General features: G+C 36.3%; 1 protein-coding gene across 1 annotated transcript in view; it reads left to right on the top strand.

Moving 5' to 3' along the window:
• The window catches only part of MACROD2 (mono-ADP ribosylhydrolase 2), a gene marked incomplete at both ends in the record, with an annotated part of 2,062,459 nt that overhangs the window by 2,030,370 nt on the left and 16,505 nt on the right, over positions 1–15,584 (top strand). Inside the window, one exon of the mRNA XM_080716162.1 lies at positions 6,875–6,952. Within this exon, the coding sequence (XP_080572288.1) occupies positions 6,875–6,952 (78 nt within the window). The remainder of the gene's footprint in view (positions 1–6,874; positions 6,953–15,584) is intronic.

Here is a 15,584-nt window from a genome sequence, read left to right as displayed (position 1 = left end):
TGAACTGTAAGACCAGTGTTCTCCTAGTACCATTATAAAGTCAACAGAGTTTAACCTGCTGATAGTTCCTCTGTATGCATTAATTCAACTTCTAGGAGTGCCATATAATTTTTTAAAGTTCCATATATTGATTGGTGGATAATTATAGGTGATACAGAAATTAGCATATTTATTTATAATGTATTACCTTATTAGGCATAAATCAAGCTCATGATTTTATAACTATAATTTATTTTTAATGGTACTGGAGATTAAACCCAGGGGTATTCTACCTCCAAGCTACAGCCTGAGCCATATTTTTTAATTTTTTATTTTGAAACAGGGCCTGGGCCTTGGTTGGTTGCTGATGCTCATCTCAAACCCTCAGTCCTCCTGCCTCAGCCTCCCAAGTACTTGGATTTCAGGCCTGTACCACCCACCATAGCTGGCTCATAGCTATAATTTTAATAGGACAAAAACTAAGAAACAATGTTAAAATTCATTAAAAATACATTCAGTCTGTTCATCAAGTAGCACCTCAGTAATGATGCATTCCAAACCATCTTCAATCTCAGGGGCTTAGAATAAAATCTTTTATTCTTCTGCACATGGATAGAGAATCACCTACAACTAGTCTAGGCCAAAAAGCACATCAGGATGTGAGTTGAATCCTGGTCTTACCCTCATTAAACCATGTTGGGGTAAAAGGCAGGAATAGAAGAGGCAAAGCCTCAACTGTACAAATCTATTTCAAGTCTGTATTTGATTCTATTGTGCTAATATCTCATTGAGCAAAGCAAATGTCATGGCCAAACCCAGTGTCAAGGGACAGTGAAGAAGGCCATGGCTATAGCAGGTAGGAAGTGACCATCTCTCAGTAATTGTCTAATCTTGTAACATTAATAATGAAATTGGGATGTAGATGTGGCAAAAGTCATCAAGGTGGTTCAAGAATGTTTCCTTTGGAACTACATCACTTTAATTTAACACAACTGAATTCAGACAGGCCATATTATTGCACCCGTCATATTGTCGGCACAACTACATATTATGAGAAACAATTATGTGTGATTCTTCATTGTGTGGAGTTTACTATGACTACAAATCTCAAAAAAAAAAATCCTGAAGCTATCCTTCAACATCTCTCCATGTTTATGTATTTAAAAATCTGGTTAACTGCCTTTTGTGTACATCTTGGTATCTTTTCTTCTGTAATGAGACCTGCTTCATTTAGTGCTTTTTATATAATTCCTCTGACCTACAAAAGGTTACTATAATCAAATCTTTGAGGACTATAGTTGCAGGTGGTAATTGAAAATGAAAATGGTACTGAATGTTCCAGGCTCTATTTCAGCATCTTTTATCTACTGCCAGGATCCCTGAAATATACCTCCTGTTTGTGTTCTAAGCAGCAGCAATCAAAGTGGGAGGAGGGTCAGACAAGCCAGAATAAATAGGCTGCAGAGGCAATTTTTGATTTGATCAGATTCTGTTGACAATGTGAAATGGACTTATTTCTCTGGGTCACTCAGCTGCATTGCCCAGCAGGTAGAGCAGTCAGAATAATACAGGTTCAATATACATGTTCAAATAACAAATGTGTGTTGCTATTCTCCCCTTTGCAAGTACACAACACATATACACACACAAATGTACACTTGCACAAACACACATTCAAATTAAAATAAGCTGGCAATGCATACATACACAGTCATCATATCCATACATGCACATACATGCACGCATCATGCACACTTGTGATATTAAATAAATAATATATAAAAGACATACCTTTAGGGTTTTAAAAACATATCTAGGAGACAGAGCCTCCCTCTGCTCCAGAAATGTAGCAGTAAGCCCAACTATAACTTCAATACCTGTTTTTCTCTCCTTTGTGGGTCTCAAACCTGCTCCCACATTCCATGCTAATATGACCCAGTACAGCAGTGCAGCCTGAGACTTCTCATGATTCCATTATAAAATAATGAGGTTAAAAGAGCAGTCAAGGAAATCATTCAAGATTTTACTGTTTTACAGTTTTCTGATTTGCCTTTTGTTTTTTTTCTTTTTCATTTTTTTCTTAGCTGACTCTAGGAGTGTTTTGTATCCTCTTTCGTTTTCACTAAGTAGCATTTAATAAACTGGTGTCCTGACTTTTTACTAGAAAGCTCCTCATGATGTCAAAAGGGTTTCTCCATAGGAATGTGACCACAGTTTTACCATTGAAGGTTTCAGGAAATCTCTTTCAGAGTCCTTACAATCTGCCACAGCTATCTCTAGATCCCATCAAAAACAAGAACCCAAAGAAGAAAGCAAGTTTCAATAGGATTAGGTCTTTCGATTTTTTCTTTTTTGGGGAGGGGAATGTATAGAGATTCTTTTTATTTTTTTAATTTTTTGGTGCATTGTAATGCATCCATTGTAATTACATCCTAATGGAGTATAAGATGGTGGAGGCATACATGCACACATCGCTCATTCAGCCCTTCCCCAATTCCCACCCTGACCCCTCCCCTTCCCTTTTCCTCACGTTTGGCTTAGTGGTTGACTTTGATATGTTTGTCAATGTATAATCATATACATTAGGGAATTTCTTTCTTCCCTCCTCACATCACCCCCAGTTAAGTCTCCTTATTTTCTTATCTATGGTTTCTCCACCTTTATCTAGAATTCTTCCTATGACTATTTTTTCTCCCTGGCTCTTACTTTCTGTGACTGACTAATCTCACTTAGCATAATCTTCTCCAGTTCCACTCATTTCCCTGTAAATGACATAATTTTTTCTACTTTATGGCTGAGTAAAATTCCATCACGTACATATCCCATAGTTTTGAGATCTATCCATCTGTTGATGGACATGTTGGCTGGTTCCAGAGTTTGGCAATGGTGAATTGTGCCGCTCTGAACATAGATACACATGCATTAGTTTGGTAGTTTGGTTTCCATTCTTTTGGGTAGAAACCCAGAAGTGGTATTGCGGGATCATATGGTAGATTTGTTCCCATTTTTCTGTGGATCCTCTATACAGTTTTCCAAAGTGGTTGCACTAATTTTCAGTCCCACCAACAATGTTTAAAAGTTCCCACTTCTCCACATCTTCACCAGCATTTGATGTTATTTGTGTTTTGAATGATTGCCATTCTAGTTGAAGTTAGATGAAATCTCAGAGCAGTTTTGATTTGCATCTCTCTGATTGCTAATGATGTTGAGCATTTTTTTCATGCATTTACGGGCCACTTGCATCTCTGCTTTTGTAAAGAATCTATTCAGTTCACTTGCGCATTTTAATTGGGTTATTTGTTGTTGTTTTTTTTTTTTTTTTTTTTTTTTTGGTGGTACTGGGGTTCCTGGAAGCCCTTCTACCTCTGGGCTACACTCCCAGACCTATTTTCTGTATTTTTGAAACAGGGTCTCTTAAACCAGTGCGGCTGGCCTCGATCCTCCTGCCTCTGCCTCCCAAGCGCAGGAATTACAAGCGTGCGCCACCACGCCCGGCAAGTTATTTGTTTTTTTAATAGTGAGTTTCTAGGCCGGGCGTGGTGGCGCACGCTTGTAATCCCCGCGCTTGGGAGGCAGAGACAGGAGGATCGCGCAGGTTCGAAGCTAGCCCCGCACACTGGGTTAGGAGACCCTGTTTCCAAATAAAAATGTAAAAATAGGTCTGGGAGTGTAGCCCGGAGGTAGAAGGGCTTCCAGGAACCCCAGTACCACCAAAAAAAAAAAAAAAAAAAAAAATAGTGAGTTTCTTGAGTGTGTACAGGGATGTATTGATGAGCAATTGAAAAATGGTATACTTTCTGTAATCTGCATAGTAAGGAGGAGTATGATGTATGATGTAATAAGTCCAGCCAGACATTTTATTTCTTTTAGTTTTATACTTTTATTGGTATTATTATAATTGTGCATCATGGCGAGATCCAAAGAGATGCATTAACGCATGTATATATCACTTGGTGTCTTTCCCACCACATCCCTCTCCACTCTCCTTTCTTCCTCCTCATGTTAGTGATGCCTTCAAATATGGATATAACATTACCTGAACTTTTTCTTTCCTCAAGCCTCATTTTTCTGCACCTCCTTCCTTCTTCCCCTCGTTCATTTCCACTGTTCTACTGATTTCTCTCTTCATTTGCCTCAAGTCCCTTTGTTTCTTATTTTCATTCTAGTTTCTGCATATGAGGGAAAACATATGACCCTAGACGTTCTGAGATTGGCTGATCTCACTTCACATGATATTCTCTAGGTATATCCATATTTTTGAAAATGACATACTTTTCTTTATGAGAGGAGATCTGAAATTTTAAATTTGGCTTATCATTCACTCAATCATACCACCTTTTAAATATTTAAAGCCTTTTGGTTATTATTGTCATCATCAATACAAGGGATCAAATCCAGGGTTTTGTGCATGCTAGGCAAGTGCTCTACCACTGAGCTACATCCTTGGCCCTTGAGGTAGAAATTTTTGTGTGTGTGGTATTGGAAATGAAACCCAGGGGCTTTCTACCTCCCAGACCTATATTATATTTTATTTGGGAACAGGGTCTCACTAAGTTGCTGAGAGCCTCACTAAGCAGCTGAGGCTGGCTTCGAACCTGTGTGATCCTCCTGTCTCAGCCTCCCAAGTGCTGGGATTACAAGCGTGCGCCACCACGCCCGGCTTGAGGTAGAAATTTATTTATTTTTATTTTTTTTTATTGGTGCACTGTATTCATACATCATAGTGGGATACAAACTTTTGTAGACATACATGCACACATCGCCCAGTCAGCCCCCACCCGATCCCCACCCCATTCTCTCCCCATCCCTCCCTCCCATGCTTGGCTTAGTGGTTGACATCTAGTATTATAGCAATTTATCCTAAATTAAAACTGATAATCTCACAGAACATTTTCATTTGTCTGATATCAAGCTTTTGATGACTTAAAGATAACATTTCAATATTTCTTTTTACTTTCTTTCTTACCAGAGAATATTTTTTTCTATTTTTTTAGGTGAAACTATCATATATTTATATATTTATTTTTCAGAAAAAAAAATCTATCCTTATATGGAATATGGACTCTAGATACCCAAAACGATCTTGAAAAAAAACAAAGCTAGAAGATATATATTTTCTGATTTCAAACCATATAAAGCTACAATAATTGAAACAGTGTAGTACTATTCTAAAGGCAGATATATAAACCATTGGAGTTAAATAAAAGCCTAGAGCTAAATTCTTCCCTATATTGTCAAGTTATTTTTGACAAGGTTTCCACGAACATTTGGTGGTGGAAATAATAATCTTTTAACTAAATATTGTTGAAAAATAATAATTACATGGAAAAGAATAAAATTGGACTCTTACCTAATCCCATATACAAATATTAACTCAAAATAGATAAAAGACCTAAATGTAAATCTTAAGACTATAAACTTTTAAGAGAAAATCTGGGTCATAAAACCTCACAACATTGAAATTTGCAGTGCTTGAGGTAGAAATTTAAAATCTTACTTTTTCTTTTTTCCCACCTCATGCTCAGGAAATAATGGAAAGAACTTACAGAGACAGTTTCTTTCATATTGTCCTTAGAGAGCTGGGGAGTCATTTACTCGTCCTCATGGTTTCTTTTTCTTGGTTATCTCGCTAATCTCCCATCATCGACATTACTCTATATTGATGTATCTTGAATACATACATGTTTACTTCACCATTCTCTCCTTCATATTCAGTGCCCAAATTCATTTGGCATCTCTACCTAAATTAACCTTTACTTTAGACTTCAAACATAAAATGCTGGTCTTCATCCCTCCCCACTCTCCTTCTATTTTTTGTATTATTTATGCTAAGTACTAACCCCTGCGCCATGCATCCACCCAGAGCTTTGAGCTTGGTCACTGCTGAGATATACTTCTTGATTGACAGTGTTAGATAATCATTACCAGGAGTGCACATTTCTTCTCTGAAAGTGTCTTCCTTTGAAGAGATTACAAACTGGATCCTTCCCACCCGTGCTCCATACACACCAACAGACACACCGAGTTTTACATACTGTCTACTCAATAAGTAGGCATATAAAGAAAATAGATTTAATCATCTGTGTTAAAAAAAAGTACAGAAATAATATTTTTTAAAAAGTAATTGAATGACTTTCTAGAGTTTTACTTATACCCTATATATACAAATATGCTTGCTCTTCAAGTCAGGCAAATATAAATATATACTTAAGAAGTGACGGATTATTGTTCTTCTGAATATTTAGAAAAATTTTATGGCATAAAATCAATCCCATTCCTACTACATTTAAGCATGTTTTACAGCTTCAGGAACAGTGAACAGATGACATGTCTTCTGAAACTGATAAACAATCCTCACAACTTCATACTGAACACTCAACAATCCACAGTGTCAGCATATAAAGTTCTGTAAGGAGGCAAAAAGTCATTCATTTTTTTTGTTAGAATTGAAACAACAAAACCCCCTTGGCATCAGGAGAATGAATCTTTTAGCTTTTAGCCCTGCCTGAGGAAGATTTTCTTTTTCTCTTTTCAAATATTTAAACTACACACACACACACACACACACACACACACACACACACACCTAAATCTAAATTGAACATTGTGCTCATGAAATCACGTTTTCTTTCTCTTGTGTTTCCAGGTTTCTAATTTGAGTAACTATGTATGTGTGTATGTGATTATCTCACAAATTAAAGAGAATTTTGAAGAAAGCTCTGAAGTACTTAAGCAACTCAACCCAATATTTTCTCCTGTAACCTTTTCAGTGAAAAAAGTTGATTCCCAAGAGTGGTTTTTAAATTTCCAAGGGCAGTGGAGGGTGACAGAGCAATAGGCAGTCAGATTTTTCTAGCTCTCTTTAATTGTAGATGGTCTTCTTTCCCTCTTGTAGCTCAAATCCAGGACATGACTGCAGAGTCTTTGCAAAGCCAAGGCTCCAGTGACACAGAGAACGCTTCGGGTCCTGATGGTAAGTTTGAGTTGTCTGAATGCAGATTATGAATCAGGCACATTTTCTGTGTGCAATCTTGTATTAAGGCGTGATCTCATCTATCCACACATTCGGTTAAAACAAAGTAAATTTCAAAAGCCATATTTTCTTAGGAAATAATAAAAATAACAGTCTCTTTTAAAATACTAGTCAACCTTAAAGAAGCACATAACTTTATTTAAACACATCTTAAAATATAGGGGCCACAGTGAATAATTTCAAGTTTCATCTGGAGCCGACCTGGTGAACTTCACAGAAGTAGCGCTGACTTCTGCAGAATGTACTTGACTTACTGCTGGCCCTGCTCCATTCAGGGAAGCCTCAACTTGAGTGCTGGTTAGGATTATTCTAGGACCTTCATTGTTTCACCACATCACAACAGATGCCTTGGGCAGAAACATAGTAACTATTTTATGGTACATTATTATTTTTTAAAAGCATTCATTATTTGCATCAAAATTTTAAAGCATCTGTGTTAGCTTCTTGTCACTGTAACATAAGAACTTCATGGAGGAAAGAATTTTTGGGCTCACAGTTTCAGAGGTATCAGTGCATGGTCAGCTGACCACACTGCTCTGGGTTGGGGTGAGCCAAACATCATGGTGGCAGGGCCTGGCAAAGGAAAACTCCTCAGCTTATGGCAGCCATGGCCAAAATATAGACCCCAAGAGTATAGTCCTAGTGACCTGCTTCCTCCAGCTAGGCTCCATGTCCCTGCCATTCCACCACCTCCAGGTCCATCACATAGTCAATGGATAAACCCGCTGCTGAGATCAGAGACCTCATGATACAGTCTCTTCCCCCAATGCCCCATCCTTAAACATTGCTGCACTGGGCACTAAGCCTTAAGCATCTGAGTCTTTGGGGGACACTTTTTTTGGTGGTACTGGGGTTTCTGGAAACCCTTCTACCTCCGGGCTACACTCTCAGACCTACTTTATATTTTTTATTTGGAAACAGAGTCTCTTAAGCCAGAGAGGTTGGCATTGAACCAGCGTGATCCTCCTGTCTCTGAGGCCTCCCAAGTATGGGGACTTCAAGCGTGCACCACCATGCCCAGCTCTTTGGGGGACATTTTAAATCCAAACCACAATAGAAGCTAAAGATTCTGAGCTTCATGAAAATAATACCCCCTTATATCTATACAACCATACTGAACACCCATTGAAATACCATTATTTGCAATAGAAAAATAACTACTTGAGCATATATATATATATATATATATATATATATGTTTCAATAATCAATGATTTCACTGACCCATAGAACTTAGGTAAACCAGAATTTGACAGGTTATCAAGTCTTTATGTATTTTGCTACTTGAATCATTTTATCTTTAAGTGATACACATAAAAATATTGTATATAGACATGGGGTACCATGTTATGTTTTAATACATGTATTCATTGTGCATTTTAAAATAATCTTTTTAAACATTTAGTATTTTATATGGTGAAAACTTTCAAATACCTTTCTTCCTCCCAATGTTAACTCAACCCATTATTCAACATTCCCCCATCTTTCTCCCACCTCCACTTTCCCCAGCCTTTGAATTCTCTGAGATCAACCCCTTTTAGATTCCACATATGAATGAGATAATGTGGCATTTGTTCTTCTGTGCTTGGCTTATTTCATTTAGCATAATGATATTTAGTTTTATGTAAGTTGTTGCAAATGACAAGATTCCCATCTGTTTTGTTTTTTTATTCCATTTTTTATATGTACCAAATTTTTATCAGTTGATAGACACTTAGGTTGTTTCCATTTATTAGATATCATAAATAGTGGTGCTATGATTATGGAAGTGCAGATGTTTCCTCCACACACTGATTTATTTCCTTTGGATATATAGCCAGTAGTGGGATTCTGAATCATGTGGTAGTTCTAGCCATAATCTTTGAAGAACTTCCATCCTCTTTTTCACAATAGCTATAATAGCTTATATGTTATTATAATAATAACTTATATATTAATTTATATCATAAATTACATTATTATAAATATATTATTATATATTAATTTATATCACATTTTCATCAGTTGAGAGACACTTGGGTTGTTTCCACTTATTAGCTGTTATAATTCTGATGCTCTGACCATGGAAGTGCAGATATTTCTCCCACACATTGATTTAATTTTCTTTGAATATATATCCAGTAGTGGTATTCTGAATCATATGGTAGTTCTATCTATAATTTTCTGAGAAACTTCCATCCTGTTTTCCACAATGGCCATAATAATGTATATTCTCACAAATGGCATGCAGGGGATTTCTTTTTTCCACATCCTCACTAGCACGTTTTTATCTTGTACATTTTAATAGTATCCATTCTTACTGAGGTAAGGCAATATCTAATGATTTTCCTTTGCATTTGTTGAGTAATTTTTATGTATCTGGTAGACCTTCGTGTGTCTTCCTTTTTGAAATGACTCTTTAGATCTCTTTTCTAATCATTTTATACTATTGAGTTAAACAACAACTTGGTTCTTTTTATATACTTAATATCAACTACTTCTCAGATGTTTAACTTACAAATGCCCCCCCCCAATCTATAGGTTGTCTCTGCACTATATGGATTGTTTCTGTCCCTGTGCTGAAGTTTTGGTTTTATATTTTGAAAATCCTCATATGTTAAGGTTATCCCTTGTCGGGTCCATAGGCTGCACATATACTCTCCCATTTTCTAGGTTGTTTCTTCAGTCTGTTGATTATTTTCTTTGCAGTAGAGAAGCTTTTTAGTTTGATTTAGTTTCATTTATCAGTTTTTGCTTTGGATTCCTATGCTTTTTGGAAGTCTTTTCTAAAAAGTTCTTGCACATTCCAATGTCTGGAAGCATTTCCCCTAATACTTTTTAGTAGTTTCATTTCTTACATTGAAGTCTTAAATTTGGAATTGACTTTTATAAATGGTGAGAGGGATCCATTCCTTTGTCTGTGGATATCCACTATTCCCAGCACTGATTTCATCTTAGCACATTTGCCCTAAACCAATTGGCAGTGTATGTGTGGAAGCCTTACTTTTAGGCTCTCTAGTCTACTCCATTTAAGCCATGTTGTTCTGATGTCGGGTAGTATAGTACCTTCTGATCTGTTTCTTTTTTAAATCAAGATGGCTTTGTCTATTTGGTGTTTTTAGTGATTCTATAAAATCAGAAATTTTTTTTAGTTCTGTGAAGAATTTCAGTAATGTTTTGATGTGGATTAAATTGCTTTGGGCAGTATGGGCATTTTTTAAAATTGGTGAATTGTAATTACACATTATAATGAGATTCAGAGTGATATAAATATACATGCATACAGGACTTCTGTGTTTCCTCAAGATACCACCCCATTCTCCCTTCTCATATATAATATTAAAATTGGAATGATAACTTCATAACTGATAATTGAACTGGGTCCCTTATTAAATCCCCTTCCACCATTCTATGAATACTACTGTTATCTTTCTGATGTTACTTTTGGTTTTTTTCAGTTTCTTCCTAACGTCCACATAGGAGTGAAAACTTCACTTCCTGGGGCTGGCTAATCTCACTTAACATAATATTCTCTAGTTTCATCCATTTTTTTCTGAAAATGACATCATTTTGTTCCTTATGACTAAATAAAACTTCATTTTAAATATATACTATAATTTCAAGGTCCATTTGCCTGTTGATGGACACCTAGGCTGGTTTCATAATTTGGCTATTGTGAATTGTGCTACTATAAACATGGATAGACATGTTTCCCTACAATATTCTGACTTTAATTCCTTTGGGAAAATACCCCAAAATGGTATAGCTAGGTGGTTTGGCGGGTCCCTTCCCAGCTCTTAAGGAACTTCTGTAGCAGCTATACAAATTTGCAATCCAATCAACGGCATATAAGGATTTCTAGTTCTCTATCCTTGATACCATTTATTTGATTCATTTCATTCTCTTTCTTTCCTTTAGTTTCCTCTCTCTCTCTCTCTCTCTCTCTCTCTCTCTCTCTCTCTCTCTGTACTGGGGATAGAATACAGAGGAATTGTACCTCTGAGCTATATCCCCAGTCCTCCCTTTCTTTGAGAAACAGTCTTGTTAAGTTGCTGATTCTTGCTACATTGCTGAGGTTGTCTTCAAACCTGTGTTCATCCTGTATCAGCATTTCTATTACTTGTAATCTTGATACTTACAATTCTGAGTTAGATGAAATATAAGTATTATTTTGATTTGTATTTCCCTGATTGCTAATGATGGTAAGCGTCTTTTATATATTTTTGGCCATTTGTATTTTTGAAAAGTATCTATTCAGATTCATTGCCCATTTTTATTGAGCTATCTTTAGTGTTAAGTTCTTTAAATTCTATGTATAATCTAGATATTAATCCTCTATTCGAAGAATAGCTGGTGAAGAATTTCTCCCATTCTGTCGGCTTCTCTTTAGACTCTTGATTTTGTTTCATAGAACATTTTTTTATTGGATGCCATCCATTTTTTACTTTCGCTTCTGTTTCCTGAGCTTTGGGACTTTCATTGAGGACATCTCTACCAGTGCCTATGTGATGGACTGTTGGTCTTAGCTCTCATCTACTAATTGCATTGTCTCTGATCTAATTTCTATGGAGAAAAGCTTCCTGGCCTTTAGAATTTGGGTTTAGAAATCTGACACAATCTTTACTGGTTTGTGTCTAAGTGTCATCTGACCTTTTAGCTGTTGCTGACCTTAGAATTCTCTCTGTGACCTCAGCACTGTACATTCTAGTTACTGTGTGGCATGAGCTTCTTTGAGTCTGTCTCAGTGGGACTCCATATATCTCCTGTTTATGAATGTTCATCTTGTTTTCTAGACCTGTAAAGTTCTCTGATATTTTTTCTTTGAAGAGGTTTTATATTCTTTTGGTTTCTACCTTTAGGCCTTCCTCAATTTAAATTAATCTAGTATTCAGTTTCTCTATGCTAGCTCAGATTTCTTGAATGGTCTGATCATGATCTATTTTTTCTATGTTATTGACTGTGTGTTCATGTTTAAGTTTACTGTATTCTAAAGTTGAGACCCTATTTTTCAAGTGCTTTAGTATGTTGGTGACATTTTCTAATGAATTTTTAATTGGTGTGTTACTTTATTTTATTCAAAATATCTGTTAGAATTTTTACAGGGTTTTGATTTCTTTATTGACATGTTCTTTCATTTTCTGTTCATTCTTTCTGAGTTTCTTTCATCTTCTTTTAGATAATTTATTATTTATCTACCTGATGATCAAACTTCCAAGTTATCCCTCCATAAATGTCTGTTTCTCTACTTTTGTAATTTTTATTGTTGTAGGGTTGCTTATTGTTGGCTTGCTGGTCTTTTTCTCGTGCTATCAGAGTTGTGTTATAGCTCTGACCATAGTACTGTTTCTCTTCCATTCCTCAGTGCTGTTTGGCACTGAATGTGTGTATATATTCTGTCTCATAAATTTGTAGTGTCACCATAGATATTAATATATTATATAAATGAGGACAGTAAATAGCAATGACTATTGTATAGCATACCACGTATCATTAAAGTATGAACCAGGTTCCTATTATGCTTTGTGCTATAATTATATCTCACAAAACCTGCATGATGCCAATAGCAGAAACCAAAAGTAACAATATGCATTCGTAATATTCACAAAAATTTGTGTCATGTGTGTCCTCAAGGGCATTTGCAGTTCTAATAATCACAACAACATGTAAGCTAGGGAAAGAAATGTTATACAATATTTTATAAAATTGTATTATATAATTTAATAATTATATAAATTATGTTAAATTATAATACAATATATACAAACTATATATGTAAATTATAAGTTAAATAATTTAAGATTTTATGCAATATTTAACTTATGTGCTAAATACTCCTAAAGAGTGGTAATAATGTGGGGTTTTTTTGGTAGATAGAGAGCTAAGATAGAAGGGTTAAGGAAAATTTAAAATTTTTAAGGCGAGGATTAGAGAGAAATCAGATCAAAAATAGCAGGTGTAGATCATAGAGAAGAGAAAAAAAGAAATAGGCACAAAAGACTAGAAGGGAAATGAGTAAGCACAGTAGAGATTTTGGCTACAGAAGAATAAGTGAGGATAGGATGATAAACATGGGAATTAGAGAAAAGGCCAAGTTATACAACTTGCAACAACCTAACAATCACTACTCATCAAATATAGTATCACACTAGATAAGAAAAGAGTAATAGGATTTTGATGAAGAGAAATTAAAGGAACTAATAGTTATTTAGATGTGTGAACAGGAGTTAGTCGATATATACAAGAGCAGACAAATACACAAAGTAATAAAAGGAAAAAGGAAAAAAAACAAGCAAAAATTACAAAAAAGTAAAAGAGTAAGGGCTAATTGAGTGATGTGTGCATGTATGTCTCCATCATCTTGTATCCCATTAGGATGTATGACTACAATGAGCCAATAAAAAAAATTCTTAAAAAGACAACAGAAAGTTCATGGGTAAATGTGAATGGTTTCATCCCATGCCAGTTTCCTATTTTTTCTTGGTCTGGAGCCTGCTTTGGTAAGTTGTAATCGCTACTCCAACGCTCTGTTCCAGAGATTAAGTTCCCTGCCAGATGTAGGTTTGCCCAGGAAATAGGAGGGCTGGAATTCTGAGATTTGGAGGTTCTTGAATATTTCACTGATGAAATGCAACAACAGGGTAGGCTGGCAGGAAGGCCTGCTGTGAACTGCTGCTCCTCCCCTGTCTGCTTGGATCCCTGCTCACTTCAGCCTCTCAGCCAGTGACGGGAAGGTTAGCAGAGCAAGGTCTACTTGGGAGTCAGAGGGGGCTGAACTTCCAGAATTTAGAGGTTCCTCAATACTTTGCTGATGGAATGGGATCACAATTAAGAAGCTTGTAACTAATTACTGCTACCTCCACCACCGGTGTGAATGGCTGCCTGAAAGTCCCCCAACACAGTTCCGCTAACTGCTCAGAACTTCCTCCACTCTACTCAACCCGGGAGAGATTAGCACCATACTCTCAACTTGAGAGTGAGGATAGGCAGAGCTGAGCTGGTCTGTGGTTCTTAAGCTCAACGTGTAGTAAAAAAGTTTGCTCTATGTGAATTTTACTTTAATTCCAACCTAGGTCACCGCCTATGTGACTGTCCCTTCCGAGACTTTTTTCTCGAATCTGAGCACTCCTGCCCAAATTTTACACTCACCTCACTTGAGCCTGTGTGCCTTCAGACTCAAGGAAAATGGGAATACAGGCAGAGCATGCAGCTGCTATTTTTCCATATGTCTTGTTCATGGGTGTAGATATCTCTGTGTCAGGTTCCCTTGCTGGAGGGAAATCTGGAGTTTTGACCGTGAGGCTTGGATTGGTGTCAATCTAGTATTTGTGATTATTTTTCTTAAAACTACAGGGATCCTGCTACTCAGAAATAGATTGCAATATGTTCAGTTCCCCTTTTCAATCTTGGCTGTTTAAAAAAAAAAAAGAAGAAATTGTATTCTCCTGCCAGTTCTCTGTGTATTTGCTGATTTTTCAAGTGTCGAGCCAAGAGGAAGTACAGGTCAGCAGGAAGGACATAACCACTTCCCACACACACACTCACACCCATCCTGCACAGCCACAGAGGACCGATGACCACTTTATTTTATTCAAAATATCTGTTAGATATGACTAGGCAGGTCAGCCTGCAAAGCACAGCTGTGTATATAGTTATGTAAGATTGACTAGGTAGACTGCAATACTCATACACGCCTTGCTGGCATGGAATGTGCCACTTTGCCTAGACCCTATATAAGGACAGGTCTATATAATGAAACTGCTGTTCTTCCTTTTGTGACTCCACGTGCTTTCTTCACCTGGGGGAGCTAACTGCTAAAATTCACATCTTTGATTATATTTATGCCTACGTACTTTTTATAGGTATTGCAAATGGGATTGGATTGCTTCCTTGATTTCTGTTTCAGATAATGTGCTATTGGTATATAGCAGTGTTATTGATTTTTGTGTGTTGATTTTGCATCCTGAAACTTTGCTGAATTCTTTTTTTTATTTCTAATTGTTTGAAGGAGTCTTTGTTTTGTTTTTAATAAGATTATGTCATCTGAAAAGAGTGACAATTTGATTTTTACTTTTCCAGTCTGAATGCCATATACCTTCAAATTGGCTGACTGTTCTGGCTGAGGTTTCCAAAAGTATGTAGAAGAAAAAATAGTGAAAGCAAGCATTTTTGTCTTATTCTATTTCCTACAAAGGAAGCTTTCAGCTTTTTTCATTCAGTACATTGTTAGTGGTTTGCATGTTTTAAGTGACCCTATTACATTGAAGTACATTCTATCTATATGTAATTTGTTCACCATTTTTATCATGAAAGAATGTTAAATTTTATCAAGTGGCCAAGTGGCTTTTCAGCATCTACTGAGATGACTATAGTGAGGAAAGGGCCACAAGTTATAAACAAATGTCAAGTCACACAAAATTTGTATCTTTCAACAATATCACGAGATTTATTCAACAATCAAATATTATAGCATGCAGGAAATTTTAATAAATACTGTGTGTGTGTGTGTGTGTGTGTGTGTGTGTGTGTGTGTGTGGTACTGGGGATTGAAACCAGGGGCATTCTACCAACAAGTGACACCCCTAGCCCTATTTTT

Source organism: Muscardinus avellanarius, assembly GCF_963383645.1.
Source record: "Muscardinus avellanarius genome assembly, chromosome: 19".
Lineage (NCBI taxonomy): Eukaryota > Metazoa > Chordata > Mammalia > Rodentia > Gliridae > Muscardinus > Muscardinus avellanarius.
The sequence above is the reverse complement of the archived record's forward strand: the minus strand, read 5'-3'. Positions and strand labels throughout refer to the sequence as shown.